This window comes from Vombatus ursinus, unplaced genomic scaffold, assembly GCF_900497805.2.
Source record: "Vombatus ursinus unplaced genomic scaffold, bare-nosed wombat genome assembly UNPS02014847.1, whole genome shotgun sequence".
Taxonomy (NCBI): domain Eukaryota; kingdom Metazoa; phylum Chordata; class Mammalia; order Diprotodontia; family Vombatidae; genus Vombatus; species Vombatus ursinus.
The window spans coordinates 11,547,473-11,575,455 of record NW_020954625.1 but is presented as its reverse complement, the minus strand read 5'-3'; the positions used below and the strand labels follow the sequence as shown (position 1 = coordinate 11,575,455).

General features: G+C 42.7%; 1 protein-coding gene across 1 annotated transcript; it reads left to right on the top strand.

The window, feature by feature from the left end:
• NRBF2 (nuclear receptor binding factor 2) lies at nt 1–27,983 on the top strand. The gene is made up of 4 exons (XM_027840710.1): nt 1–74; nt 19,877–19,961; nt 24,538–24,578; nt 26,489–27,983. The coding sequence occupies exons 1-4, from the start codon at nt 45–47 to the stop codon at nt 27,176–27,178; spliced, it is 846 nt and encodes a 281-aa protein (XP_027696511.1). The 5' UTR covers nt 1–44; the 3' UTR covers nt 27,179–27,983.

The window sequence follows — 27,983 nt, the reverse complement described above, 5'->3', positions numbered from 1 at the left end:
CCGAGGCGCCGCCGCCGCCGCCGCCGCCCCCCGCCCCGGCGTCTATGGAAGTGATGGACGGGCCCCTCAACCTGGTGAGTGCGGCCCCCGGGAGGGGGAGGGGGAGGGCCGGACCCGGGGCTGGGGGGGGGAGAGGTCCTGCTGAGCCCCCTCATTCCCCGCCCCTGGCCCGCGGGCCTCAGTGTCCCCCTCTGAAAACCTGGGCGCCGGGCCTCCCAGGCCTCTGCCCGCCCTCTTGACTCGGTTTCCCCCGCTGTAAAATGAGTACCCGAACTCTGAGTCCCGGGGTTGCTCTTGCCTTAATGCCCCTTCCCCTCCTCAGGCCTCAGTTTCTCCTCCTGTAGAACGAGGGACTGGGCTCGGACTGGGACTCCCCCAAGGTCTGAGTGTGGGTCTTGCCTCCACGTCCTTCCCCTCTCAGCCTCGGTTTCCCCCGCTGTAAAACGAGGACCTGTGCAAACCCCGAATCCCGTGGGTCTTGCCTGTAGGGGCCTTAGTACTCCCGCCCGGGAGCAGGACACCCCCTCCCCGTTCCCTGCTTTCCCCCCCAGGTGCCCAGGCTTCCCCGAGGGGAGGCTCGGCCAGGTGGGTGGGGGTGAGGGCGCGTGGGGCCGGGGTGCCACGTCGCTGCCCCGTGCTCGGGAGCCCGGGTGGGGGAAGGGAAGGTCATTTTTCCACCCTTTTCCCCAGGTTGTTAATGGAAGGAGAAGCCCCGGCAGGGTGGGCCCCCAGGGAATGCATTCTGTGTTCCAGAAGTCCCCCGTGTGTCCCCTTCCTTTGGCCTGAGCAGAAATCAGAGGGCTCCCCCTCCCCACAGAGAGCAAAAGAACAGAATGGCCAACTCTGCTTTTGGCCCGGGCTTCTTAGTAGGCTCAGAGTTTTAAAATCTTTCTCTCAGAACAGGTGCCGGCCAGGTGTGGTGGAAAGCACAGTGGTCGTGGAGTCTGGGGATTTGGGGTCAGGTCCTTCTACTTGTCAACACCCTGTGATCTGGACAAGTCACTGGGGGCCTTGATTTCCTCTGCCGTAAATTGAGGTGGTTTGGATCAAATGATTTCCCTTCTAGCTCTAAATCCCAGGATGTCAACAGTCTTGTTTTCTTTTATCCTTCATCAACTTTCCTCCTGCACCTTAAGCAATGGGTGAGTCGTTTCCAGCCGGGATAAGACTTAACCTTTTGAGGGGAGAAGATCTATTTGTGGCAAAAATGGAATTGCAATCTTAAGCCTTCTTAGTGGGAATCTAGAAGGAGGGAGATGGATAGCCTCACTGGAATATTGTCTTCAGTTTGGGATGTTACATTTTAAGAAGGTTGGGCGAGGCAGAGGATGCCACCACCACATCAGGGGAGCGTGACCAGAACTGTGAGGGAACCAAAAACAAGCGGTAGAATCTGATGTTTAGCTTATACATTCAGGGCTGGAAGGGACCTTAGCGGCTGTCTTGTCTAACCTTTAACAGGCCTTGAAATGTTAAGAACTCAGACCAGAGTTACATAAACGTGGACTTTAAACCTTTCTCCTCTCCTCTCCTCTCCAGATCTATAGGTCTTTCCACTGCCTTGGACTAGGGTAGTCCAGGTTCTCGAGATTTCATAACTCCCCAAGTATCTGAAGGGCTACAAGGTAGAATAGAGAGGAGTAGTAATAACTTGATATTTATAGATGATGCTTTAATGTTTGAAAAGGGCAGCATTATACTTGACTCAAGTTATGGAGGGCTTTATTTCAACCAGATATAATAGAAAACTTCCTTACAGTAAAAGCTACTAAAAGTAGAATCAGTTACTTAAGCAAAAAAAAAAAAGTTCCTTTTCACTTAAGACCTTCAAGCAGATTTTTTTTTGATGGGGAGAGAAGAGTGGTGGAATTCATGTTTCAGATATGGTTTGAACTAGTTGACCACTGCAAATCCTCTCTTGTCTCTCAGATTATGTGATTCTTAGTCTTCTGCTTGGATGCTTCCTTGTCATCACCTGAGGCTGGTGTTGCCTTCCTGTGTTAGGCTGTAGTGGAGAGATCTCACAGGAAATCAGACTGAGCAGGGGAGAGTCCTGAAAACGTTCAGAGTTTGCTCTCAGACTGAGGAGAAGGGAGAGGCAGAATGAGGGAACTGATGGAGCTCTTTTCAGAGGGAGAGAAAAAGGAATGGAAGAATTATTTTTATTTGAACATTCTAATGACCTTGGTGTAATGAAAGAGCACTGGACAGGGAACCAAAAAGCCCAGGTTCTTAGTCCAATTTCTTTCTCTGATTAGGAGCTCAAGCAGGTCCCTCAACTCTAGGCCTCTGTTTCCTCATTTATAATCAACCATGCTAAGCACCTGAGCATCAGACTGGAATAGAAAGACAAAGGTATGACAGGACCTGCATTCAAGGAGCTTAAATTCTCCTCTAAAGACCATACTTCAAAGAATGTGAGAAAGTCATGGCTTTATAAAAAGGGGGTGTTCAAAGATAGCCCCTTTGGTTTTTAATGTGAGAGATTGTATTGTTTCCTATGAAGTATCCTTGACTTTTCAGTGCTAAAACTTCATAGGAATATCCTCGCAAATGGGAAGACATTTACAGAGTACTATTTCAAGAAATAAGGTATGGTCATTCATTAAGGTCTAGGGTGGACTAGTTATTTCTACTCTGCACTTTGGCTACAGCCTGCCCTGTTACCCTCGCCTGCCTTGCCAGGTGAATAGACCATGGGTCACAGGATGAGAAATGTAGGTGAAGTGGTACAAACAAATCTTTTTCAGTGGTCTTGCCTTTTTGTGTGAAGCCCAGAATATTGTCTGATTAGAGATAATGAAGTAAGGTTTGGAGGTAGAGATTTTAAACGTTTTTGAAGAGACATCCACATTGGGTACCAGTCACCAATAGAATCACAGGCCTGGGGATCAGATGCCAATGACAGAGTCAGAGTAAAAGGCATGCATTCTCCATATTCAGCATTTTAGACTATGATATTTGATATCAAGAATTCTGATAATTAGGTATTGGAAATTTTGGTTTCTAGCTTAGTTGATTATTGAAGACTGACCTGGCTAACAAAAATATATTTTTAGTGGGGCAAGATAGGCCACATGGGAAGGGAGTAGCTTTGATGTTTTTAATTTCGTAATAAAATAACAGTCATCAGCCCAGAAATGCTACTCAGTCTTAGAAAACTAGAGCCAGTCTCTGGTATGTTGTAATGTAACTTGAGGAAAAAGTGATCAAAATGTACCACAACATAGAATGGCTACATCACATTTACTGAATGCCTAGAATATATAAGGCATCTACATTAGTAGGTACTTAATCAGTGTTTGTCAAATTGAGAACATGAGCTTCATGAGAACAGAAATGATTTCTTTATTTTGGTCTTTTTCTCACCAGCCTTTAGTTAGCACAGTGCCTGGAACTCAGTTGGGGCTGCTTTAGTTCTGATTGATTCTTTCTTTCCTCCTCCCACCTCGAACCCCCAACCCAAACTATACAAGGAAATACTTGGTTGAGGGAGAGTGCCACTGGTAATTCTCTTGCTTTTTAATTTTTTTTTAAATTTTAAGGCAATTGGGATTAAGTGACTTGCCCAGGGTCACACAGCTAGTGTCTAGTGTCTGAGGTCGCATTTGAACTCAGGTCCTGATTCCAGGGCCGGTGCTCTATCTACTGCGCCACCTAGCTGCCCCCCACTCTCTTGCTTTGGATGATGATTATTCCTTATGTTCCCGAGGTGGGTTTAGAGATGACCGTCCCATTTCACTGGCATCTGGGGTGCCATTCCTTTTTGTGTCCTGCCCCTGGAGGAAACTGCTTAGAGGTAGGGTGAAGATTGCATAAGTGCCAAGGAGATGTTGGCGTCAGGAGACAGTGGCGAAAATTCCAGGGGTGGTTAGTTATTTCTATTAGTGAAGCATTTACTTTGTCCAAAGCTATTTTATAGGAAGCTTTGCAATGATGAATCTGTAAAGCATTCCTTCTGTAAGATTGGTGAGAACTACTTCCCGTTTTTATAGATGACAGAACATAGCATGGGGAGGGGAATTATTGCCCACATCAATGACTCATCCACACATTATGGATCACAAACTGAGTTGGCCTCCCTGACCTTTCCTTCTTCATTTTTTTCAAGCTGACTCCCTGATGCACAGGCTAATTTTAGTGTCTCATTCCCATACTGCCAAGGGGTCCCAGATGTGTATAGGATTAGTAGGCACTATTTAGATCAGAATTTAATGTCTTAGAATTGATTTGGCCATTGTCAAGTTTTCAACCTTGTTTTGTTATACTTAACATAGAGTTGAACAGAATAGGTTTGAAATATTCTGTCAAATATGGCATACATGTTATGACGACAGGTCTTTCTATATCCACGTTTTTCCTTTGTGAAGATAAAAAAAAGTGAGTAGTGATACTAATTCCAATAAATTCAACAAATGTTTATTGAGCTGCTATGGTCAAGGCGCTACTTAGGATAAAAAGATGGCATCTTTTCCCTCAGTTTTGTATATCTTAGATTCATTATAGGATGTAAATTAAAATGTATGAGCATTATAATCACTAGATGTGACTACATCTGAATTCTGGAAGAGCTAGTGAGTACTTAACACTGAGTCAGCGGAGACCTGGGGTCAGATCCTACCTCTGGCACTTAGTGGTTAGACAACCATGGGTAACTTCACAGGATCTCAGAATTTAGAGCAAAAAAGCATCTTAGAGGTTATCTAGGCCACCTCCTCATTTTACAGATCAGAAAATTGGGGTTCAACAAAATCCAATGATTTGCCCAAGGTTACACAGGTGACATAACAAAGCCAACATATGGCAAGGGCCTCTGTCTCCAAATCCAGTGCTCTTTGGACTTTCTAAGATGCTGTTCTCAATACTTGTTCAGAAATTATAACTCTTAATGTTAATTTTTTTTTGCCAGAGATAAAATGGTAAAGAACCTTTAAATTCTTTAATTAGTCCAGATGTGGATTGATTTATAGGAGAACAAATTTAAAAACAAGTTACCTAACCTCTGTAGAATAGATAATGACCTCTATTATCGACCTCACTGGCTTGTTAGGATCAAATGGGATAATATGTCTGTAAAGCACCTTGTAAACATGGTCAAGCTGCCTGAATGTCATCTGGTAACTACTACTGTTACTGCTCTTGGTTTGGCACTTATTTATTTCCCACTTCACCTGAGGAAAGAGCAGAGCCTATTTCTGCCCAGGCCTGGAAAGCAGGATGGACCAGCCTGTTCTTTTCCACTGCTCAGTTTCGAGTTGCCCTTTGGCAGCAAAGTGGCAATGAGAAATTTCAATTTTGTTTGACTAACCAGTGGCCAGAGAGCTGGCCTTAGAGTCCAGGGGACTTGGATGCAAGTTTCTCTACTCCTGCTGATCCCATGACATGGGGCATGTCACTTAACCTCTCAGTGTCCCAGCTGACGACCTAAGACTTAAGTAGCAGGTATATGCCAACTTCATCTTGTTCAGGTGTTCCCTATACTGATGATGTCCAAATGGAGCAAAGCAAAACAACTCTTTCTTATGTTGAACTTAATTTTACTAATGAATGTACTTTTCATCTGTTTCAGTCAGTTTTAGTGCCTTTTGGTTACAGTGCTCACTATATTCAACACAAGCAGAAGTTCTCCATGGCCCTTGCCCTGAGGAGCCATGCGTCAGTTACAGATAAACACATAGTTATCACTGGTTACATTCCTGCACCAAAGCCATGCTCACCTTTTCAGACATCAAAGTGGCACAGGTGGTAGATAGAGCACTGGGTCTAGAGTCAGAAGACCTGAATTCCCAGATACTTAGGAGTGTGTGACTCTGGACAAGTCACTTACCCTCTGTCTGCCTTAGTTTCCTCATCCTAAAAATGGAAATAATAGCACCTACCTCCCAGGGTTGTTGTGAGGACCAAATGAGATAATATTTGTAAAGTACTTTGCAAACCTTAAAGTACTATATAAATGCTGGCTATTATTATTAAATGTTGATAAAGTGACTCCTACTTCTATTTCCCTTACTCGTCACACTTTTTGCAATTATTTTTGTGACTGTTATCCTGGGAGATATCGGCTTCTGTCTCACTGTCACTGAATAAAATCACTAGTGTTTTACATCTTGATTAGTAGCTTTTAGTAATGTTTTGACCTTCTATATGAACAGGATTTCTTTTCTTTAAGTTTTGATCCTGGGAAAGTCATTTAATCTTTCTTGGTTTCCTTATCTGTAAAATAAAGGAGATTAGACCAAATGATCTCAGAAATCCCTTTGAACTCTCAAAAATCCCATGGTTCTTATAAAGAAAGTCTCTGTGGTTGTCTCAGGTCACAAAATCCTGTCCTTCAGCACTTCCCCATCTCCATCAAAACTTAAGAAATTCACTTGATATATTGGCCATCTCAAACCCTGATAGCAACATCATCGACTTCATCATCATTTACTTACAATTTTCAAAGCATTTTACAGAGATGACTTCATTTAGCCTTAAACTGAATTTGTCTTCAGGCTTGGCCAAAGATGCAGTCTAAGTGCCTTTTGCTCGTTTAGAATTACAGAGGTTGAAGTGTAGCTCTACCCATTGCCTACTTTACTTTCTGTGTCCAGTCCACTAGATTGATAATATCTATGGACTAGGTTATAGAGCACGGCTCCTGCTGGTGAGGAAACTGAGGCCCAGAGAGGTGAAATAACCAGAGCTGGGATTAGAACCCAGTCTTCTGACCTAATCCATTGCTTATTCCAAGCCTCAACAAGAATTAGGCCATGTGAGAAGCCAAGACACTGATATGGATTTCCCTGGGACAAATTGATTTCCTAACACAACAGTTAGTACAATATCTACCAAAGAGAGTTAAAGACTAAATCTGGTAGTATTAACTGCCTTAGTTTTTAAGAGCCAAATTTGTCATCTATACCCCTAAATCTGCTCTGATTCTTAACTTCTAGATATGTCAATGGTTTTGTCATCTTCCCAACTGGCCATGTTAATTTTTTTCCCTTCTATTTCCTTAGTCCCACATGTAATTGGTACAGGCTGTGTGGTGTGCCAAAAAGAGGTCTGATATGACTTCCAGAGGCACAAGTTTGAGTCTTATCTCAGACATTTACTAGTTATGTGACCATGGACGAATCACAACCATGCTAACCCTCAATTTCCTAGTCTTTAAGATAATACTTATACTACTATAAAATTCTGTAGAAATGTGCTTTCATTATTATTGATCCTGTTTCTTCTTTTCTGTTATCTCCTCTCCTTCCCTACCTCCCTAGTATCTTGTCTGACACCCTATTAGAGGCACCGTTTCATATTGCTTGAATTATGGGTCTCTCATCCATTCTCTCCGTCTTACATAACACTGCTAGCACCGGTTCTGCAGAAAATCTGGAACCAGGCTTTGAAGGGCTTGAAATGCCAAAAAGAGAAGATTGCATTTGCTCTTAGAGGGCCAGCCATGGTTGTTTCTTGGGTAGGTAAGCAAGATGGTCAGACCTGTGCTTTTAGAATCTCCCATTGCCATCTGTGTGGAGAACAGTTTCTGGTAGAGAGAGACTTGAAGCAGGGAAAGTATTGAGGAAGGTTCTTCAGTAATACAGGCAGGCTGGGCTGAGGGCTTTCACTAGGGTGGTAGCAGTGTGAGTAAAGGGAAAGGGGGGGGGTGGGAGGGACGTTCCAAAGTCCATAAGACTTAGTGACTTACTCCTTATGAGAGGGAATGGAGATCTGAGATGACTCCTGAGGTTTCAGCCTCCTTATTTGAGGCCTCACAGTGGTGTTGAAGCAGAAATATGAATACAATACTTTCCATTTGGGGCATGACTACTAGAAACAGTTTTTATTAATGTAACACTTCTAAACCTAAGCATTTTAGCTTAGAGAACTATCCAAACATAGTTGTCTATCTGACCTGGCCACCTCCAAATTGATATAACATAGTCTTGATATAACACAGTTTTGATTAAGGAAAAGGTCACAATATGTTAAAATACAGTTTGGAGTTAATGGTCTAATCTAGCTAATAGGACTGTAGTCACTTAATCTCCTTTGACTACTCAGTGCATCCTTTGAACCCACCTCTCAAGCACTGAAAAGAGTTCCTTCCAGTGATCTATACCCTCATTCCTTCCAAATGGAAAAAAATCGCTGCCCATAGTTAATGAACATTAAGCACCTGCTCTGTACCTGGCACTGTGCTAAGTGTTGGGGCTACGAAGAAAGGCAAAAGATAGTCCCTGCTCATAAGGAGCTCGTGATCTAATGTAAATAACGTGCAAACAACTGGACAGACAAACTGCACGATAAACTAGAAATAATCAACAGAGAAAAGACACCGCAATTAAGGAGGATTGGCAAAGCTTCTTGTAGAAGGTGATTTTAACTGGCACTAGAAGGAAGACCGGAAGAGAAACATTCTAGGCATGGGGAACAGTCAGTGAAAATGCATGGAGTAGGGGCAGCTAGGTGCTATGGTGGATAGAGCACTGGCCCTGGATTCAGAAAGACCCGACTACAAATCTGGCCTCAGACACTTGACACATACTACCTGTTTGACCCTGGCCAAGTCACTTCACCCCATTGCCTCACCCAAAAAAAAGAAAAGAAAATGCATGGAGTCAGGAAATGGAAAGTCTTATGTGAGGAACAACAGTGATGTCACTGGGTTGAAGAATACATGGGGAGGAGGGGCTGGAAGGTGTAAGAAGACTAGAAAGGTGGAGGAGCTGGTGATGAAGGGCTTTGAGCTCAAAGCAGGATTTTATATTTGACCCTAGAGGTGATAGGGAGCCCCTGGGGTTGATTGGGTTGGGGGTGACATGGTCAAACCTGAGCTTTAGGAAATTCACTTAGGCTGGAGTGGGGAGAGAGTTGGGCCAGGCTGCTCTTTTTCTAGTCCAGGAGCCAAGGAGATGATCTCTTCATGGGCAAATCTCATGATCTCTGCACACTCCTTTATTTCCTTGTGGCATTTGACCCTGGCTAACACTCTTCCTGAGTGTTTTCATGGTATTCTTGTTCTCCTACTGGTCTAATTTAAGTTTGCTTTGCTTTATCGTTATGTATATCCTTCCCTCCTACCTGTTGGTGTACTTCAAGCTCTATCGTGGACCATCTTTTCTCTCTACACTATTGTCAAATTACCAGCAACTTAGAACCAGAGGATAGAGCACTGGGTGTGGAATCAGGAAGACCTAAGTTCATATCCAGTTTCAGACATTTTCTAGCTGTGTGACCCTGGGCAAGTCACTTTAACTCTGTTTGCCTTAATCTGTTGGCAAAGGAAATGGCAAACCACTCCAGTATCTTTGCCAAGAAAATCCCATGGATAGTATTGGCATGCTGTGGTCATTGGGGTCATAGAGTTGGATACAATGAACAATTGCAGTCCTCAGCCAGTCTGCTGCATTCGATACTGTTCACCACCCTCTCTTGTAAACTCTTTCCTCTGAGTTTTTGTGACACTTCTGTCCTAGTTTGCCTCCTACTCAGTTTCCTCTGCTGGCGCATTATCCATATCATCCTCCTTAAATTGTGAGTGGTCCTCAAGGTTCTGTCCTGGGTCATCTTCTATACTTTCTCAGTAATCTTATTAATTCCATGAGTTTAATCATCTTAATGCGTACAACTCCCAGATAGCCAATCTCAGTCTCCCTGAAGCTTCAGATCCAGATCAGCAATCATCTGTTGGATGTCTCAAACAGGATGATCCAGAAACATTTTTTTTTTTTTTTTTTTGGTTAGGCAGTGGGGTTAAGTGACTTGCCCAGGGTCACAGCTAATAAGTGTTATGTAAAGTCTGAGGCCGGATTTGAACTCAGGTTCTCCTGAATCCAGGGTCGGTGCTCTATCCGCTGCCCCACCTAGCTGCCCCATCCAGAAACATTTTTAATTCAGCATATCTAAAATGAAACTCCATATTTCCCCCTTGGAATTCCCACTCTCCCCTATTCCAGACTTCCTTATTTCTGTTGAAGTCACCACCATTCTTCAGTATGTCAGGTGCATATCTTTGCATTATCCTGGACTCTTCCCTCTCTCAACCCACACATCAAGACAGTTGCCAAATCTTGCCATTTCTACCTTTACAACATCTCTTGCATCCTACCCCTCCCCTCCATGCATAGAGCTACCACCTTGGACCAGGCCTTCTTTACCTCTCAGACCATTGTAACAGCCCCATAGTCTCTCCTGTCTCTTGTCCATTCCACATACTGCTGTTGAAGTAACTTTTCTTAAATGCAGATCTGTGTGACTTCCTTTTGCCTCTAAGATAAACTATAAATTCAAACAGCCTCCTTTTTGAGCCTCATTGGTTTCTTTCCTGCCCTCTGAGCTTTCCACATCCCACGATATCTGTTGTCTTGGTACCCTTGCCCGGGCTGTCTCCATGCCCAGAATATGCTGCCTCTCTACCTCTGCCTCAGAGATGGCCTCTCTTCCTTTTGAGATACATCTTAGGCATCTTCTGCATGAAACCTTTCTTGATTCTCCCCAACTGTTACTGCCCTCCTTCACAGAGGCCCTTATGTTTTTGTATATATCATTTAAGTAATAATTTTTTTAACTATTAATATATATAGTACTTTGTTATATGGCCTTGTTATCTACCCCATTAGAATGTAAGGTCCTTGTGAGTAGGGACAGTTTCGTTCTCTGTGTTTGTATCTACAGTACTTAGCACTGTGCCTAGCACAATAGTGGGTACTTAGTATATACTTATTGGTTGCTTAATTATCTAGGGGGAGAGTTTGATGAGGAGCCGGTTTGGAAGGAAGAGGGGATTTTTGTCTTCTTACACCACCAAAGGAGAGCGACTTCACTGTTATTACCTGATTGGTTTGTAAAGTAACTGGGTGCTTAGTCACAACTAATTCCAAAAGATTCCTGGTCACTATTGTGTTAGTTGGCATAATTGTTTGTAATTCTAAGTAGAATTTAAGACCTATGAAAACAAAAACTTTTTTTTGGCCTAGCTAGGTGCCTTGTATATTATAGATGAAGAGGGTCTACCCCCTCAGGATGCTTGTCTTTGTAGAAACATTATATTATAACTTTGTGGAAACTATTTTGCTTTTAGCATTCAAAGAGCTTGGTCTTCCTGTTCTCACTTACTCTGTTATTTCGTTCAAATTACTGAGTCATTATTTGAATATTACTTGTTTCTGACAATATCTGGAGTGATTGTACCTGGAAGACTGAAAGAAAGAACTCATTTCCTTCTTTTACTTGTACTTTTAAAACTATACGTGTAAATTGACAAGTCTAGCTCTTTAACAGTATAAACCGTATAGAAGAAAAAATCAAATCCCAGTGTGTAAGATTTAAAAGTTAGGCTTGTGCCCATAAGCTTATGCTCTTTGGTTAACTCTACACCAAAAATGTTGAGGTTAACTTGAAAATAATACTGACATCTTCCTTGTTTTAATGAGCCTTTGACTTATTAGCTGTGTTTGTAAAATGGATTAAGTATTTTCTGCACGTACTTAAAGTTCATTGACAAATCAATATTGAAAACAGTTTGGTTTCATAATAAAGTGATTTAGTTAATTCTTTAAGATTTTACAAATCACTTTACTCAAAACAATTCTATGAGGTAGGCATGACAAGAATTATCCCAATTTTATAAATGAGAAAATGGCTCAGAAATATTACTTGAGACAAGATTTACCCAAGTTCTCATGGACAAGGAAATTCTGGAACCAGGATTTGAGCCTGGGCCCCTTGACTCTGAATTCTGCTCTTTGCTACAAGAAAGGCCACTTGCCTGGGTGTCAGAAGACCCAAAGTTGAAGTCACCAATCTACTGGGATTCCTTTAGCCTTGAAGCTTCTGTCCTTGTCTGTGAAATGGGTGTGATGATATTTGTATTACCTCCCAGTCATTGTGAAAAAAGTGGGTTGTAAAGCAATAAGGTTGTCCCAGAAATGGTAGTTCAATTTTAAGCTTTGATAACTTCAGAAGTATACATGCTGTAGACTTTTTTCTTTTTTAAAAAATTTTTTTATTAATTTGTTTTGATTTATCAACAATCACTTCCATATGCTTTAGAGTTTAAAATTTTTCTCCCCCTTCCTCCCCACCACCCTCCCCAAGACGGCACACAATCTAATATAGGCTATACATATACATTCCTATTAAACGTATTTTCACATTAGTGAACTTGTAAGTAAGAATTAGAACTAATAGGAGGAACCACCAGAAAAAGGAAACAAAACTCAACAGAAGAGAAAAAAATAGCAAATAGTATGCTTCGATCTGCATTCAAACTCCATAGTTCTTTCTTTGGATGTCGCTAGCATTTTCCATCATGAGGCCTTTGGAGATGTCTTAGATCCTTGTATTGCTGGGAAGGGTTAAGTTTATCGATATTAGTCATTGCACAACGTGGCTGTTACTGTGTACAACATTCTCCTAGTTCTGCTTACTTCACTCAACATCAGTTCATACAAGTCTTTCCAGGTTTTTCTGAAGTCTACCTGCTCATCATTTCTTATAGCACAATAGTATTCCATCACATTCATATACCACAACTTGTTCAGCTGTTCCCCAATTGATGGGCATCCTCTCAATTTCCAATTCGTTGGTGCTATTGACTTTTTAAAAATAACTTTTAAAAGGTTTTTTTTTTGCATTATTAAAATATTGATATATTTCTTATTAAAATTTAACATATTCACTCTCATGCTCTTCAGTCAGTTTTTGAACTTTATAAAAACTTTTCATTAGCTGCTGCTCAGTGACTGAAAAGATTGCATTTGTAATCTGCCTTAAGGTCACCCAAAGAACGAGGTTTTAATTCACGTGGAACAGTTTCGACATGACCCCACAAGAAAAGTCAGAGAGAGATCAAGTGACTGAGGTAGCCAGGTGAGGTCAGGACCTTCACCTGTAGGAGAGAGGGCCATCCAGATTCTGTGGCTGCATTCGTTGGACTTGTTCACCCTACCTCCAGGATAGCTAGCCTTGATTTTTATACCTCTTCTGTACCGTCTGCTTCTGGGACCCTGAATGAGTTTGGAGTGAGAACTTCTGCCATCTCCTCATTTCCCATCTGGCTGTTGTACTCCTTTCAGCTTCTTTCTTCATCATCCTCCCCACCACACACACACCCTTTCAACTTCGTTTTGTGTGTTGTCTTCCCCTTTCAGTTATAAATTGCTTGGGGATGGGGACTATCTTGCTGTCTTCTTAAAAATTTTTCCTGTGTTTGTTTCCCTAATGCTTAGCCCAGTGCCTGGCAACATTATTAGGCACATGTGTGTAACAATTAAGTAGTTTAAGTTGTAGAACTTTAGGAGTTTTTAAGAGTTTAAAACTGCGCTTAAGATTTTTGGGACACGCTGTATTATAATGTGAACTGGTGTTGGTTTTTTGTTATTAGTCAAATCATTTACTTCATTTTACTGTAAGTTTCCTTATAAGTCTGTAGTTATTGCCACCACTTTACCCTTCTTGCCTGTTTCAGTACTTTTCAAAATTGTTGGTCTGCTTTTTGAAAGATGTGACAATTTCAGGTGTGTTCCTTTCTCAAACTAGGGCGGAGACCTTCCTTGCTCTTTTTTTTTTTTTAAATTCCATGAGCACCTTGTGCTATTCTTTGAATACTTTTTAAAAAATAGGAGCCATTTATGTACTGAATAGTTTTTCCAATAACTTTGTGTTTTGTGGTTAAAGGTCACAGCTTAGCTCTGTGTGGGTCACCCCACAGTGCCTAGTTGTTCATCCTTTGTTTTTAAAGAGGACCAGTGACATCATGGGTGATATCTTGACATGCCTGTGAATTGAATTTAAGTGAGGCAGAGTTGTGAAAGTTGGCAGCTCACTCTCTGAATCATTGAAGTCCAGTGGCAGGACAAAAGTCAAGAAGATTGGTAGTGGTCCTGAATGCAGTTGACCTTGTTGTCTTTGATGTCTGACCAATAACCAAGCTCTAAGTGTTCCACAACTTCAGCCACCTTCGCGGCAGTTGGAACAAATTGTTCTCATCTATCTATTCTGCCAGGGAAAGTCGTCACATGCTTGGGGTAGACATCCCCCTAATTTACTGACGAGTTTGAGGTCTGTCAGTTGCTACAAACCTGGTTTAACCCGTCTGCAGATAGGGTTTACTGAGGTGTGGCTACAGCTTCTTGGAAGCACAGATGAGAGTTGAATGCCACAGATGAGAGGTGGAGATCAAAGGTGGGTGTGCAGTCCTTAAAAGGGCTCAGCAAGCCCTCACATTGGAGGTGCTAGTCCTCCCCGAACATCCTATACCCCCCTACACGCAATGCCCAATACAAGGCCTTACATCGAGGAGACCTAGATACTAAGATGGCAGCAGTAGAGTCCAGCTGGCAGGGAAGGGGGCAGCTTGGAAGAGGCTCCAGTTGTTTTAGGACTAGAACATTGTTCCTAAGCAAGCTTTGTTTATAATCTAACAGTGTGAAGTTTTGGGAAGATGGAAGGGGCTTCTCCCTGAATTTGAACCTTTCTTGTGGGGTAGTTAACATGAAGGGATTAGCACAGCTTTGCTCTTGTTTCTCTCCTGTCCCAAGTTGTGAACATTTCCTTAAGTGTTTAAGCTTCCTTTTCTTGTGATTTACTAGTTTTAAGATTTAAGCATAAAAATCTCCTTGGCATGTCTGCTTCTGTCCTTTGCATTTTCAAGCATTCAGCAACTATTAGGCTTGTGTGCTAGGTCGTGCTACCGGAATACAAAGACAAAAGTGAAAGATTCCCTGGCCTCAGGGAGCTTAAGTTTTGTCAAGGGAAACCTATCTAAGTTAAGTGTAGCCAAAATATACACAAAGTAAATAAAAGATCATTAAGTGGAGGGAGGCCGTAACAGCTGAGGGAATGGTGAAAAGCCTCGTAGGAAGTGAATGCCACTTGAGCCGTTATGGAACGTTCAGGATTCTCCAAGGTAGAGGGAAGGAGGAATATGTCACAGGCTTGACAATGAGGGCTTGAGGAAGTTGGGAGATGGAATGTGATGGATGAGAAGCTGCATTTTGGTTGGCATCTCGAGTATGTGAAAGGAGTAATGGAGACGACGACTTTGTAGTTGATCCTCACTTCAATAGGAAGCCCCACCTGGAGGTTTTGGAGCTGGGAAGTAAGTTGGTCAGATGTGTAGAAATCTCACTTTGGGAGAGACTTGAGGCAGGGATCCTAATAAAGAGGCTTTTCCAGTAGTTTAGGTGAGAAGTGATGAAGGCCTGAACTAGGGTGGTGGCTTGTATAAACACAGGAGGGGGTGGGTGGAAGAAATGTTTTGGACATTGGCTACAGAAGACGAAGGAGAGTCAGTAGTTGAGGGTGACTTTGAAGTTGAGAACCTTAGTGAGTAGAAGTCACTTGAGTGATGAAGAATATGGTGTACTGTGGAGTATTCCTTGCAAGAAGCCTGTTTCCTATTGATACCTTCATCAAAAACATTCTCAAGTCGGGGGTAGATCATTTTCATAAAAATTGTACATCGATGAGAAAGGAGGGATGATTTCTACTCCCATGGTCGTGATGCCATTGGTGTGGAAAGAGGGGGAGAGGAGAGGGTCCTAAGAATCACAGTTTTAAGACAGTTTTTAGTTTTATAAACTTCAACATTATTTTACTATGAACTTTATAGTCTTTAACTAGTTACTGATACACTCTAAATGGCAGCATCTTGTCCAGTGACAGTGAAAAACTGAACTTATGACAACATTCTTGCTATAACAAAATTAGAAGACAGAAGAAAATTGCTGCAAAATGGAAGGATATCTTAGCCTTTCTTTGGAGGAAGAAATCAAGGAGCTGGTAGCATTGTTTTGTTGTGCATCCAAAGGCAACAAGAAACATAATTGCATGGGATTCTTGTGGCGGTGGTGGTGACGATGACGATGATGGCAGTGTGGTCTTGAAGCCCCTCACTGTCCTGGATATGCTCCAGTTTTTCAGCCTTCGGTCTAAAATGTGGAATCCAGAACTGAGCACAGTCGTGCATGTACATGGTTATGTGTGGTTCTGTCAGTGCTATCACTTCCATATTCTGGATTTTTATGCATCTCCAAATACAGCCTAAAATGACATGAGCTGTTTTTTGGCTACCAGTTTGCTCTCTTGACTCATACTGCACTTTCAGACCTAAAATACTTCCTGCTCCCTCCCCCCAAGATTTTTTTTTTCAGATGAACAGCTGTTTTAGTCACGCTTCCCTTGTACTTCTGAAGTTGATTTTCTGAAATCAAATATAGAACTTTAATATTTATCTTTCAAGCTTCACATTCTTGATTTTGCCCTATCATTCCGACCCATCAAGATCTCTTTAAATCTCTCTAGGCTACTGTTTTGTTATCTGTAACATACCAAGGGTTGGATTAGAGCAGGGATTAAAAACTTTTTTGCTATCATAGACCCCTTCAGCAGGTGGAGACCTATGGATGCCTCAGAATAATGTTTTTAAATTTCGGTTAGAAGGTAATGGAAATATGTAATTTGTTTCCCATCCAGAGTTCCTGACCCCTCTATCCATGGACCCCTAGACTCCAAGTTAATAAGCATTTACTAAGCACCTAGTATGTGCCAGGCACTGCGCTAAGTGTTGGGGATAAAAAAGAAAGGCAAAAGACACTTGTTGCTCTCAAGGGCATCATGAGGAGATGACATGCAAACAACTTTGTTGTCAGCATGAAGGTAACTAAATACATGAAAGGAACAAAGAATAAAAAGGAAGGGAGAGAGGAAGGAAGGAAACATGCATTTAAATGCCAGCGTGTGCCAAGCACCGTGCTAAGCATTTTACAAATATGTCTCATTTGATCCTCACAAAAACCTGGTAAGGTAGACACTACTACGATCCCTATCTTATAGTTGAGAAAACTGAAGCAGACAGATGTTGTGGGAAATGATGAGACCACATGCTCTGTGGGACCCTCCAGGGTTAGTGGGTGTGACCTGGATCAGGATCCATCAAAGGAGACTGAGGCGTGGTCAGAGAGGTAGGAGGAGAATCAGGAGAGAGAGATGTCCCCAAAACCCAGAGAAAAGAATCCAAAGGAGGAGAAAGGTGGTTGGTGTCAGAGGCTACAGAGAGCTTAAGCACACCTGTACTGGATCCGTTTTAGGCCCTTCCCTTTCTACATCCACGCACCTCACAAAGAAGCAAAATTGGAACAGGATGGACTTGGGAAAGAGGCATCTTTCACCCCTTTCCTTCCGCACTGGTCTGCCCACGTGGAACTTGGCCTTTTTTCTCTCATCTACCTTTTGAATAGTGTTGAATTGGATCATCTGCTGTATTAAAAGTTCTTTGAGGAACCAAAACAGCCTCTTCTTTACAAAGTACTCAGAAAATTTTTGATACTTATTTACAAACTGCATTTAGATTAGGTGGAAAGAACGAGTTTGTTTCATTTCAATAAGCATTTAGGTACTGGCTGCCTTATTCTCTGAATTGGGAAAGAGCAAAACTTAAGCTAATTCTAGGTTTCTTCTGCACCACAGTTAGTCGGAGAAGAGCCTGTTAGAACCTGAAAGGAACTCAGTGGACTGTGTGGTGTGCAGCCCCCTCATTAGGGAGGTGGGGAACCTGAAGATGAGAGAGTGAAGAGACCTGGCCCAATATCACAGCTTTTAAGTGCTCTTGACTCATAGAAAGTGCCAAAGAGAGATTAGCAGAAAGCACTGGCGTTATGGTCAAAGAGCCTCAGTTTCTTCATCTGTAAAATGTAGTTGGGCTAAATCTCCAAGTTTTCTTGCAGCCCCCAACCTGTGAGCTGGGGACCACAAAGTGTTTTGTGAAGGCTTCAGGTCAGCAGGGGAAGTATTAAGGACTGAGGCTTCCCATAAAGCTCTGCTCCTGCCTGTCAGTAGGTCAGTTAGATCACTGGGCCTCAGTGTTCTCACCTGTAAAGTGAGACTCAGCCAGCTAGATAAGAGATCCCAGCTTTTCATAGCATTTTAGAGCTGAATGGATCTTAGACATTCTTGACTTGAGGACTGTGAACTTGGATGGGAAAACATGTGTCCTGTGTGTTTCATATCATGCATTTAAAAATAGTATTCTGAGTAGGGGACCATAGATTTCCCCCAGATTACCCATGACTTAGAAAAGGTCTAGAACCCACTCACCTAGTCTAGCCTTTCTCATTTTACAGATCATTTCTTAAGTTCCCTCCCAGTTCCACTGTCCTCTGATTCCTGAAGTGTACTACTCAATTCCATGGGATTCTTGAATTATGGAAACTTTCTTGAGAATGATTTGAAGCGTTTTATGCATACTGTCAGAATAAATTTTCTGAGTATTTCATTTTCAGTTTGAGAACCTGTCTGATTAACTCTTCAAACAATTCTTGCTTTCTTAAGTGTGGATGTTCTTTCCACAGTCTTAGGAGATTGTTTCATGAATTAATTGGCTAATATTCCAGTGATGAGCCTTTCACAGCTTCACTGATCTAGTTTTTGGAAGACATAGACACCATCAGACCTGGCACATAGTACGTGCTTAATAAATTAACTTTCCCCATGCTTGGCAGGGCACAGCGGAGCCTGCCTGTCCCACAGCCTTTGAGAACCCAGTCCCCTTCACACCCTGATGTAGCATTGGGGTAGGACAGTAGGATCCTAGAGCTGGAGATGCATTGGACCCCTCATTGTACAGATGAGGAAACTGAGGCAGAGAAAGATAAAAGGGAGTGCCCTATAACATGGGCTGGTATATCTGAGACAGGATTTGAACCCAGGTTTTTATGATGCCCAAGTCTGGCTTTCTATGCACAACCCCATAATATTGTGGAGTTCATTGGAGACTTTAAGTCTTTATCATAGTATCCGTGAAAACTAAAAACATACTAAATATGGTCTATGTTGATGCAATTTCTAGAGTTTTCCTTTTTTTGGTTACATAACTAAAACTAAATCTCTTAATTGTCAATTACCCATCAAATATATAACAACTAGAAATTTTGAAATAGTAACTTGCTAATGTAGAAAAGGGGTGGCTAGGGCATGATGGTGCTATGCTATAATGAGACTTGTATGACATTAAGTTCATATAGGAGCAGAGCCATATATATTCGAGGAAGGTCTGATCTAAAGAAATCCTTTTAAATTGGGGGGGGGGGGAAGCAACATTGATCATCTGATAGGTGTATCTGAGTAATATTGTTAGCAAGTACCAGTTGTTTGACAACTAATATTGTCAATCCTATTGGGTTTTTCTTCTAACTACTTTTGCTTACTTAGTACCTCTAGTAGTAGGAGGTGAGACAAATGAATATTATTTACTAGTTCACATCTTTGAGGAATAAAACTGAGAGTAAGTGAGCTTTTGTTATTTATATTTCAGTTTACCTTCATTCTCTGATCCTTCCCACCATTAATAATTTCCTAATTATAGAACTAGGTAGGACCTCAGAAACTGGCTGGTCTAACTAGTGCCTGAAACAAGAATCCATTCTACAATATTCTCTAGAAATGGTCCTCAAGCCTCTGCTCGGAGATTACCAGTGAGAGGAAACCCACTTTTCCCTGGCAGCCCACTCTTGGATCCAGCTTTGAGTGTTAAGAAATTTATCCATCTCTCTTCATTTCCTCCCTGTGCTCCCAGTTCTGTCTGCCCTGTGGGGTCAAGCAGAAAGAAGCCTTAGTCCCTTTCCTACATGAAAGCCTCCAAATAGCCTCCAAAAAGCAGCTTCCTATTTTTCTAAGCTCAGTATTCCCAGCTCCCTCAGCCCACCTCCAGTTCTTTCACTGGGCTAGTTCCTTGGTATAGGCCTATTGTACTTTATCGGTTTCTTTTCTAAAACATCGTACCCTGACCTGAATGTGGCCTCTTGTTCGTCATGTTTTGGACGCGACATTGTTGCCTTGGCTCATTGCTTGCCCTGAGTCGCCCGTTCAGTAGCCCTCTGGCATTTTTGTTTTCCAGGCTCATCAGCAGAGCAGGAAAGCAGACCGATCATTAGCTGCAGGGAAATACGAAGAGGCCATTTTGTGTCACCAACAGGCGGCTGGTGAGTGTTCTAGAAGAAGTGTTCCCACTCAATGATATTAACTTTTGTGCTCACTTGAGCGGTTTCACTTCCCCTACGAGTCTTCACAGTCCTTCTTTATTTAGAATAGAAAGAGCAGCAATAACACTCTGGCCTTCACATATAGAATCACCAGTGGAACATTTGTTTTTCCACTGGTGGTGATGGCTGCGTGATGATAAGCCTCTTGGACTTGTTCCTTCTTGTGTGGAAGAATTAATCTCATAAGAACCTATGATGGTGTCCTGAGGCTGGTCAAAGATTATTGGGGGAGGTCCATGGAGCCTATTGATTTGTAAAGACAGAAACTGATTGTAGGATGAGTGTGTCAGTTTGTTCACTATTTCACCCAGGGAGGTGGTCAAAGAGTTGAGCATTTGGGGTTCTGAATGTAAGTGGCTGAACCAGTATCAGCCACCTTTGTCTGCTTTCTCATTTCTGAGAAGAACCCTCAGAATGCGTCACTTAAACACCCCTCTAAAATTCTCCGTTCTGATTTTTTGTCACGTTCAGGTGTAGAGAAATTAAATGAAGCAGCCTGCCAGGGCTTGTCAGCTTAATTAAGAGACATATTACTCAAGTCTGATTAGTAAGTCCCATAAAGATAATTGACTTAGATACGGGGCTGGGTGGTTTTCTTGGTTTTAGTCATTTTAAACCAGTTAGTCTTTATCTAGTGCTGTATTGTGGTATTCTAAGTATAGCAAGTTATTTTGATTCGAAATAGACAGAAATAGACACCCTCATGTTTTCTAAAATGAGGTACACAACGTAACTCATAATGAAGGTCCATAGTGGAAATTATTAATCTACGGAAAAGACATTCCGGGTGAAACAAATTAGGATTTTGAACAGCAGTCTGAAGTTAAATCGCTCTCTTAGGAAATGGGAACGGGGGAAACTTAAGAATAAGTTGAAGCCATTTCTGAGTCAGCACCAGGAGCTCATAGGTTCTTTAGTGACCACATTCCGGAGCTCTACTTCTGGCCTTCCCTGCTTTTAGTAAAGGTACAGTTTCTTTCCTTATTGTGGAGTGACTAAATGGCTTCATGATCTGTCTGTAAGCAGTCCACCTTTCTTGAGAATTTAATTTGTAAACGAATTGAGACAAGGAACTCATGTAAGTTAGGAACCTGCTGCTGGAAATAAGTGTGAGTGTAGTTGATGTAAGGAAACAAGCTGACCAGTAAATAGTGGGGTCAGGAGCAGAAATCCTGTCTAAATTTCACCAAAAATGAGGTTACTTTGGCTTATAGGAAAGAAAGGGAATGTGAGAGATTCTGGCAAACTCTTAAGGAATTTAGCAAAGTGAAATGGGCACAACACAACTGCTCCTGGTGGTCTGACTCCTGGCAGTCATGCTAGCGCTTAGTCAGCCGGTGAAAACATAAGGCAGCTAGCTAACAGGACCGGACCAAAGGACTTTGGATCTCAAGAGAGGGATTCAGAGAGGGAACAGTCGAGGGGACCCAAGAGCACACTGAACATCTGAAAACTTGTTTGACCAACTTGTAGATGAAAACAGATCTCTGCCTTTCTGTCATCACGTGGCCGGCAGGGAGAGAGGCTGCAAGAGACAGGAAAGCTGAGGACAATGGGCACATTACATTTCTACTGGAGCAGATCAGTGTCCATCATTCATGGGGCATGTTTTGCCGTGTTTCTGCAATCAGGCTGCACAATTACGGCTTTGTGCTTTGGTAACAGTTTAACAGATTGCTGATAGAATTTTAATAGATATTGCTTTAAAAAAAAAAAACCAGCAGGGTGCCTGAGAATTAGTCCCGTTCACTTGCCAGTTACCCTAAATATGCTTTAAATACTGGGTTTGGATACCACATTTAGTCAGAATGGGGGTAGGGAGGAGGGTGAAGAGCAAGTTCAGCAGACTTTGTATGACTGAACATCTTAGTATTTGAAATGTGCCCCAGTTCTGTCAGGATTGAGTTGTGTGACCTTGGGCAAAGCATGGCAACCTTTCTGGCTCTGGTTTTTTCCTTTGTGAAATGAAGGAGTTGAACTGATTCTCCAAATGTTTTTTCCAACACTGTGACCCCAGGATTATGGTTCATATGAGTGTTTAAACATAGCTCTGAACAGGACTGGGAGAAGAGCAGGTATGGTCCAGGTTTAAGTCCTACCCCTGCCACTTACCGCTTTGAGAAAGCGACTTGTCTCAGCTTCAGTCTCCTCGTTCGCAGCAGGAGAGGGTTGGACTCGAGCACCCCCAGGCTTCCAGCCTAGAAGTCTGTGATTCTGCGAACTTGAGACGACAGAAGTGGGGTGTGTGTGAAATGTCCTCATCATACTTCACTTCAGAGAGTTTTGAGGAGCTTCACTTTTTTTCCTGTCCTTTTTCGGAACAAACTATATGATGGACTTGAAATGATTTGCATATTTTTAGTGAGTAAATGATGGGTTTGCAGTAGCAATCCTTTATTCTTGGCTTGCGGTTTTGTCATTTTCATGGGCTTCTGTGATCGTGAGAAAGCAGTCAGATTTATTTTGCGTTCACAATGAATGTACAGGCATAAAGACAACATCCCCTCGGTTGGATCAGGGGATTTCCTCACTTAAAGTGTCCTTGATTGAATTGATCTCTTCTTTCAGTCCTGGTTCCCAGATGCCAGAGCTGGAGAACATAGCAGAATGTCAAGCCACATGTGTGGGATTTGAGGCAATGGGCACATGTAAGGTGTAGCGAAAACATGGTCCTGCCTTCAAGGGATGTAGCTTTAAGGATAAGATGGCAACACAGGCAGCTGCATTGTTCAGTGCAGCAGAAGTGCATTGGAAAGTTACAGAGTGAAGTGTTGTGTGAGGTTTGGGGGGAAAGGGGCTTCCAGCCAGGGGAAAGTTCCATGGAGATGGTGACATGAGGATTAGGTTTTAAAGGGTGGTAGCAGTTCAGCGGGTGAAGAGAGAGGAAGAAAGAGGTCATTTAAGGTACAAGAAGTGGCCTGAGCCAAGACCTCGAGACCAAAGAGCATAAGGGCATGTTCCAGGGGTTAGCTGGATTATAAAATGTTTGCAGGGGAGTCATGTGAGGTAGCTAGGAGGATAAGGTGGTCGTGGGCTGTGGAGGGCTTTGAATGAATGATGGGCAGAGAAGATCAAACTATATTCAGAGGTCAGTAGGAGAGCCTAAAGTTTTTTGATCCAAGGCAGGAATGACCAAATCCATGTATAAAAATTAATTCTGGCAGTGATAAGATGAAGACAGAGGCGTCTTAAAAGTTATCAGCTCCATCTCTCTCATTTTATAGATTAGAAAATTGAGGCCCTTTAGAGGTCAGGTGGTTGCCTAAGGTCATATAGGTAGTAAATGACAGATCTCGGAGAGTCTAGAGGGCAGGAACACTTTTTTTTTTTTTTTTGTCTTTGTATCTCTCTCCCAGTAAAATATGATGGCTGTTAAACCAAGAGAGGAGGAGAGTGTGTCTAGTAGGTGGAGATGGGTAACAGTGTCAAAAAATTACAGCAGATGAAGACTGTATCACTTCTATCAGCTTAAGTGTAGGAGAGAAGGTGGATGCAGGCATGGCCCAGAGCTGATAGCTGGCAGGGTATAAATAGTGGAAAGACCAGGGGATGGAAGATTTAAGGGCAGAATATAGTCGAGTCAAGTCTGAGAGAAAACAAAAGTGCAGCCAGAAAAGGAGTGATGGATTGAGGGAAGAGACCATGGTAATGGTGACAGCTTGATTATAATCAAAAGGGAGAGGCTTCCTGTTGGCAGTGGTAGAGGTACAAGTGGAAAATGACTATCAGGAGACATAAATTTGATGAACTTGGAGGCCTGATTGTTTGAGGGGATGTCAGCATGTATGTTGAGCGCTCCACATAGAAGAGCAGAGGTCAGAGTACAGAGGAAAACTATATAATAGATACTAAATTTGAGAAAGTGAACTGGGCTTATTTCCCAGAGACCAAAGAAAGAGGAAAAGGTCCTAAAGTACAAAACTTTATAATGAATTATTTTTGTAGTGGTAAAGAACTGGAAATTAACAGGGTACCCATCAATTGGGGAGAAAGTGTCTGAGGCCATATTTGAACTCAGGTAGATGAAGCTTCCTGACTCCAGGCGTAGCAGGCTGTCTACTTCACAACCTAACTGACCTCTAAATAAATGTAATGGAATGGTATTGTGCTGTAAGCTCCACCCTTTGGCTCCTTAGTTATGGAAGACACACTTGGTACGGGAGCTGCCTAATTCCTCTGCAGTGGGAGTTCCTAATTACCATATATATCAGCCGGAAACTAACTGGGGCTAAGTGCTAGGTGAGGCTTAGAGCAGTTGGGATTAAGGGTATAGGAAGAAGGTTTAGCATTAGTGAGCAATAGTGACTTTGTAGTAATAGGCCTACGCGGGAAGTGATTTACCCAAGGTGACCCTTTGTTTCCAACATCTTTCCTGAAAGGCAGCCCTCTTAGTTACACAAGTGCAATTTTAATATCAGTGTTTTTGACAGTTTATACTATATGAAGTTTATACTTATTGTGTTCTTTGCAAAACTTTTTTTATTAATGTTATTAATATGTCTCTCTTTTTATATAGCATATCTTTCTGAAGCCATGAAGCTAACACAGTCTGAGCAGGTGAGATGCTTTACTTATATTTGCAAGAAGGGGTGGTTTGACAGTTTACAGTTGAGATTTCCTTATAGAGGCCCAGGAATGTCACATCAAGTCTGGTTACCTAAACTTGGTCTTGTAAAATACCCTGCCTGGGAAGCGTCTGAAACGTTCCCATGCGGACAGTGGTAGGTCCCTTAGAAAGGAGACAGATTTGAAGTAGTTTATTGAGGCTGGAGGTTGTGCTGTCACATTCTTTTCTGAATCTCCTCTTGTTATGGAGACCGCAGAGGAGAGGGAGCAATTGAGCCCCACTGGGCTCATTTCTTATTTGGGGCTGGTTGGTCTCCCCCGTTGACATTCTTGTAGGCGTCGGGTATATTGTTTTCCTGCTTCTGTTTCTTTGCATCAGTTCATTTGCTTCCCAAACTTCAGATTTTTCATATCCATTGTTCCTTATGGCTCCATTATATTCCATTACATTCATGTAGGACAGTTTTATTTATTACTAGTCAATGAGCATCTACACTGCTTCCAGTTTCCTACCAGAAAAAGCGTTTCAGCAGTCCCCCTTGCAGAAATATTGATCTGTTTGCACTCTCAGTTTGCTTTTCAGTACATTGCCAGATGGCCCAGTCTCAGTCAGGAGAACCATTCAGAGTCACTCTAGACCTTTGAAATGTTGCTTCCTTGAGCTGGACAGACCCTTGCCCAAGGGGAAGGAGAGGGACTGCCTTTGGATCCTGGATGGACAGAATCAGAGATTAGAACTGGAAGGGTCCTCAGGGACCATCTGGCCCAAGCTCTTTATTTACAAATGAAAGCACTGAGATGCTGAGGGGTGAAGTGCCAGGCATCAGGGCTTCTAACCTTGTGCTCCTTCTGCTGTGCCCGCTTCAAAGTGAGCTTTGCTTCTGTGGCATTTGTTCTGCTCACCTGGCCGAGCCTTCTAGGTTCGTTTGTGTGTATGTGCTTGGTGTTCCAGCAGGTAAACCCTTCCAGGTTGTTCAGAAAGTCATTTTAAATAGTGTCATTAAATAGAAATTTAGTTCCTGGGTTGTATTTATGGTCCTTTGGTTCAGCAGATTTATTAGTAGAAGCAATGGGCTCCTCCTTCCTGTTGCTCCAAACGGAAATAAGAGTAATTTTAGGGTTTCCATTGCCCTCGGGCTTATGGATTCACTTCCTAAGAGGCTTTGCACTTGCTCAGGAGAATAATGAATAAGGGCCATCCATGACCACCTGACTCTGAGAGGTCCAGGCTTGCTACCCTATAGATCAAGTGGCTCTCACAGTCTGTGCTGTGCCACAACTTCCACTAGGGGTCCCCCAAATTCTACCAAACTGAACCTCCTGTTGACACACGAGCCTTTTGACGCTTCTGTGGTGTGGCGCAATTCCTCCTGGTAAGCATAGCATGGTGCCTTGTGAGCCCCTGTCGTAGACCAGCCTTTTTATTAGTCGTCCCCTTTCTGCTCATCAGCTGGCTGCAGAAGGAATTTCAGCTTTATCCAAGTGGCCTGAGGAAAACCATCACACTCAGATTTCAGTGTTGGTGGGTAGGGGGACCTGGGCTACTGGAGCAGATGGCTTTGGTATGTTTTAAGCACTTTGGAAAAAATAGATATTTCCAGACATTTATTTGGGGAAATATTATTGGAATCGTGTCTCTTTCTCTAGATGAATTGATAGCCAGCCTGTCCTTCAGCAAAATTTTCAGGCTTTCTAAATCTTCCTAAGTTTGAATTTTTTTTCTCATTGGTTCCTCGATTAAAGAGAGCTTATTAAATGATGACATTGTAGTTTTCCTTTATGTAACTCCACATTATTAGCAGATTGGACCCAAGAGTAGGGAACTTGAAAGGAATATTGAGAGAAGTATTGAAGTGCCTTAGCTTTGTAACTTTTGGGAATGACCGTTTTCCTCTTTCTAGGCTCAGTTATCACTGGAATTACAAAGGGATAGCCATATGAAGCAACTCTTGCTCATCCAGGAGAGGTGGAAGAGAGCAAAGCGGGAGGAAAGGTGGAAAGCTCAAAAGACTGCTGACGGAACCCCTCATCTTCTGATGTCGTGCAGGCCGCTGGCTGAGGATGGGTCTGAGGGCCCCAGCGTGCCCCGCTCTCAGCAGTTGAGTCCTGCCGCAGTGCCAGGGGTCCTCGACAGGGACCCAGACACTCTTCTTTTTCTCCTCCAGAAGAGGAAAGACCCGACAGAAGCGTGTGCTGGCAGCAAAGTCCCCAAAGACGACAGAACGACGATAGAAGAGCAAGCGACCAAGATTGCCGATCTGAAGCGGCACGTCGAGTTTCTTGTGGCCGACAACGAAAGGTTGAGGAGAGAAAACAAGCAGCTGCGAGCCGAAAAGGCCAGGCTCCAGAAGGCGCCGCTCGACAAGGAATTGGATGTAGATGCTGACTTTGTAGAAAAATCTGAACTATGGAGCCTGCCTCCCCCTGCAGAGACTGCCTCAGCTTCTTCTCCCTGGCAGGAGTTTGCAGCCAACACGGGGAAGGCCAAGGACATTCCCATCCCCAACCTTCCTCCCTTGGACTTTCCGTCCCCAGAGCTCCAGCTTCTGGAGCTCCCTGAAGATATTCTGAAAGGACTTATGAACAGTTAAATGGACGCTCACAAGGGGCTAAAACGGTGGTGGTAAGGGAGAAGAAATCAAACAGTGAAAACAGCAAAAAGGGAAAACCACGGAGCTAGGGATGGTCCGGTCCAGGTGGAGGAGAAGAGGCCTGGCCACGCCGTAGACCACGGTCACCGTGAAGCACCCAGCACAGCCAAGGAATTGACCGCGGCTGAGGAAGCGACAGGTGGCAGGCACTAACCTCTCGAGGGTCTCTCTCCCAATTCAAACCAAATGGCGACCCGGAATCACTTTTTTCAAGCAGCAGTTATTTTTCTTCTCTTAACTTCAGGGTTATGCTATATGTAATAATTAATCTATAATGCCATAAAGGATAATGCAAAATCGAATTAATACAGGAGCCCAAGGGTGGCCTTGTATTGGAAAGATGCTTTCTATCATGCATTGACTGCATGCGTTTTGTTCTGCACAATTTATTAATTCTAATGAGGCATGTCAGTTCCATGCCTTCCTAGATGATCCTCCATGTGCCACACTTTGCACTACTTCTAACATGATGATAACCTCAAGACTATCAGGAGAAATGTTGAAATTTCCACTTTATGAAGAAAGGAACCAAATTATTAGTTCTGCTTTTTTTTTTAAATTATCAGTTTACATAATTAATCAGGGTGCATCCTAAGTTTTAACTTTCTGTTTGCTGTATTAAAATGTTATGCATCATTTTTAAAATACCCACAGAATTATCCCTTTGTTTTGAATGGTGCATGAATGGAAGTAATGCTAGTTGGCAGTATTTGCAAGAAATCAATAAAATAATTGTGTTTTATTA

What these genes read in the sequence shown, in the direction of transcription:
- NRBF2 (XM_027840710.1), top strand. Translation starts at nt 45, where the DNA reads ATGGAAGTGATGGACGGGCCCCTCAACCTG. An exon ending in TGGACGGGCCCCTCAACCTG is followed by an intron (nt 75 to 19,876) that starts GTGAGTGCGGCC and finishes TTTGTTTTCCAG; the next exon opens with GCTCATCAGCAGAGCAGGAA. An exon ending in AGCTAACACAGTCTGAGCAG is followed by an intron (nt 24,579 to 26,488) that starts GTGAGATGCTTT and finishes TCCTCTTTCTAG; the next exon opens with GCTCAGTTATCACTGGAATT.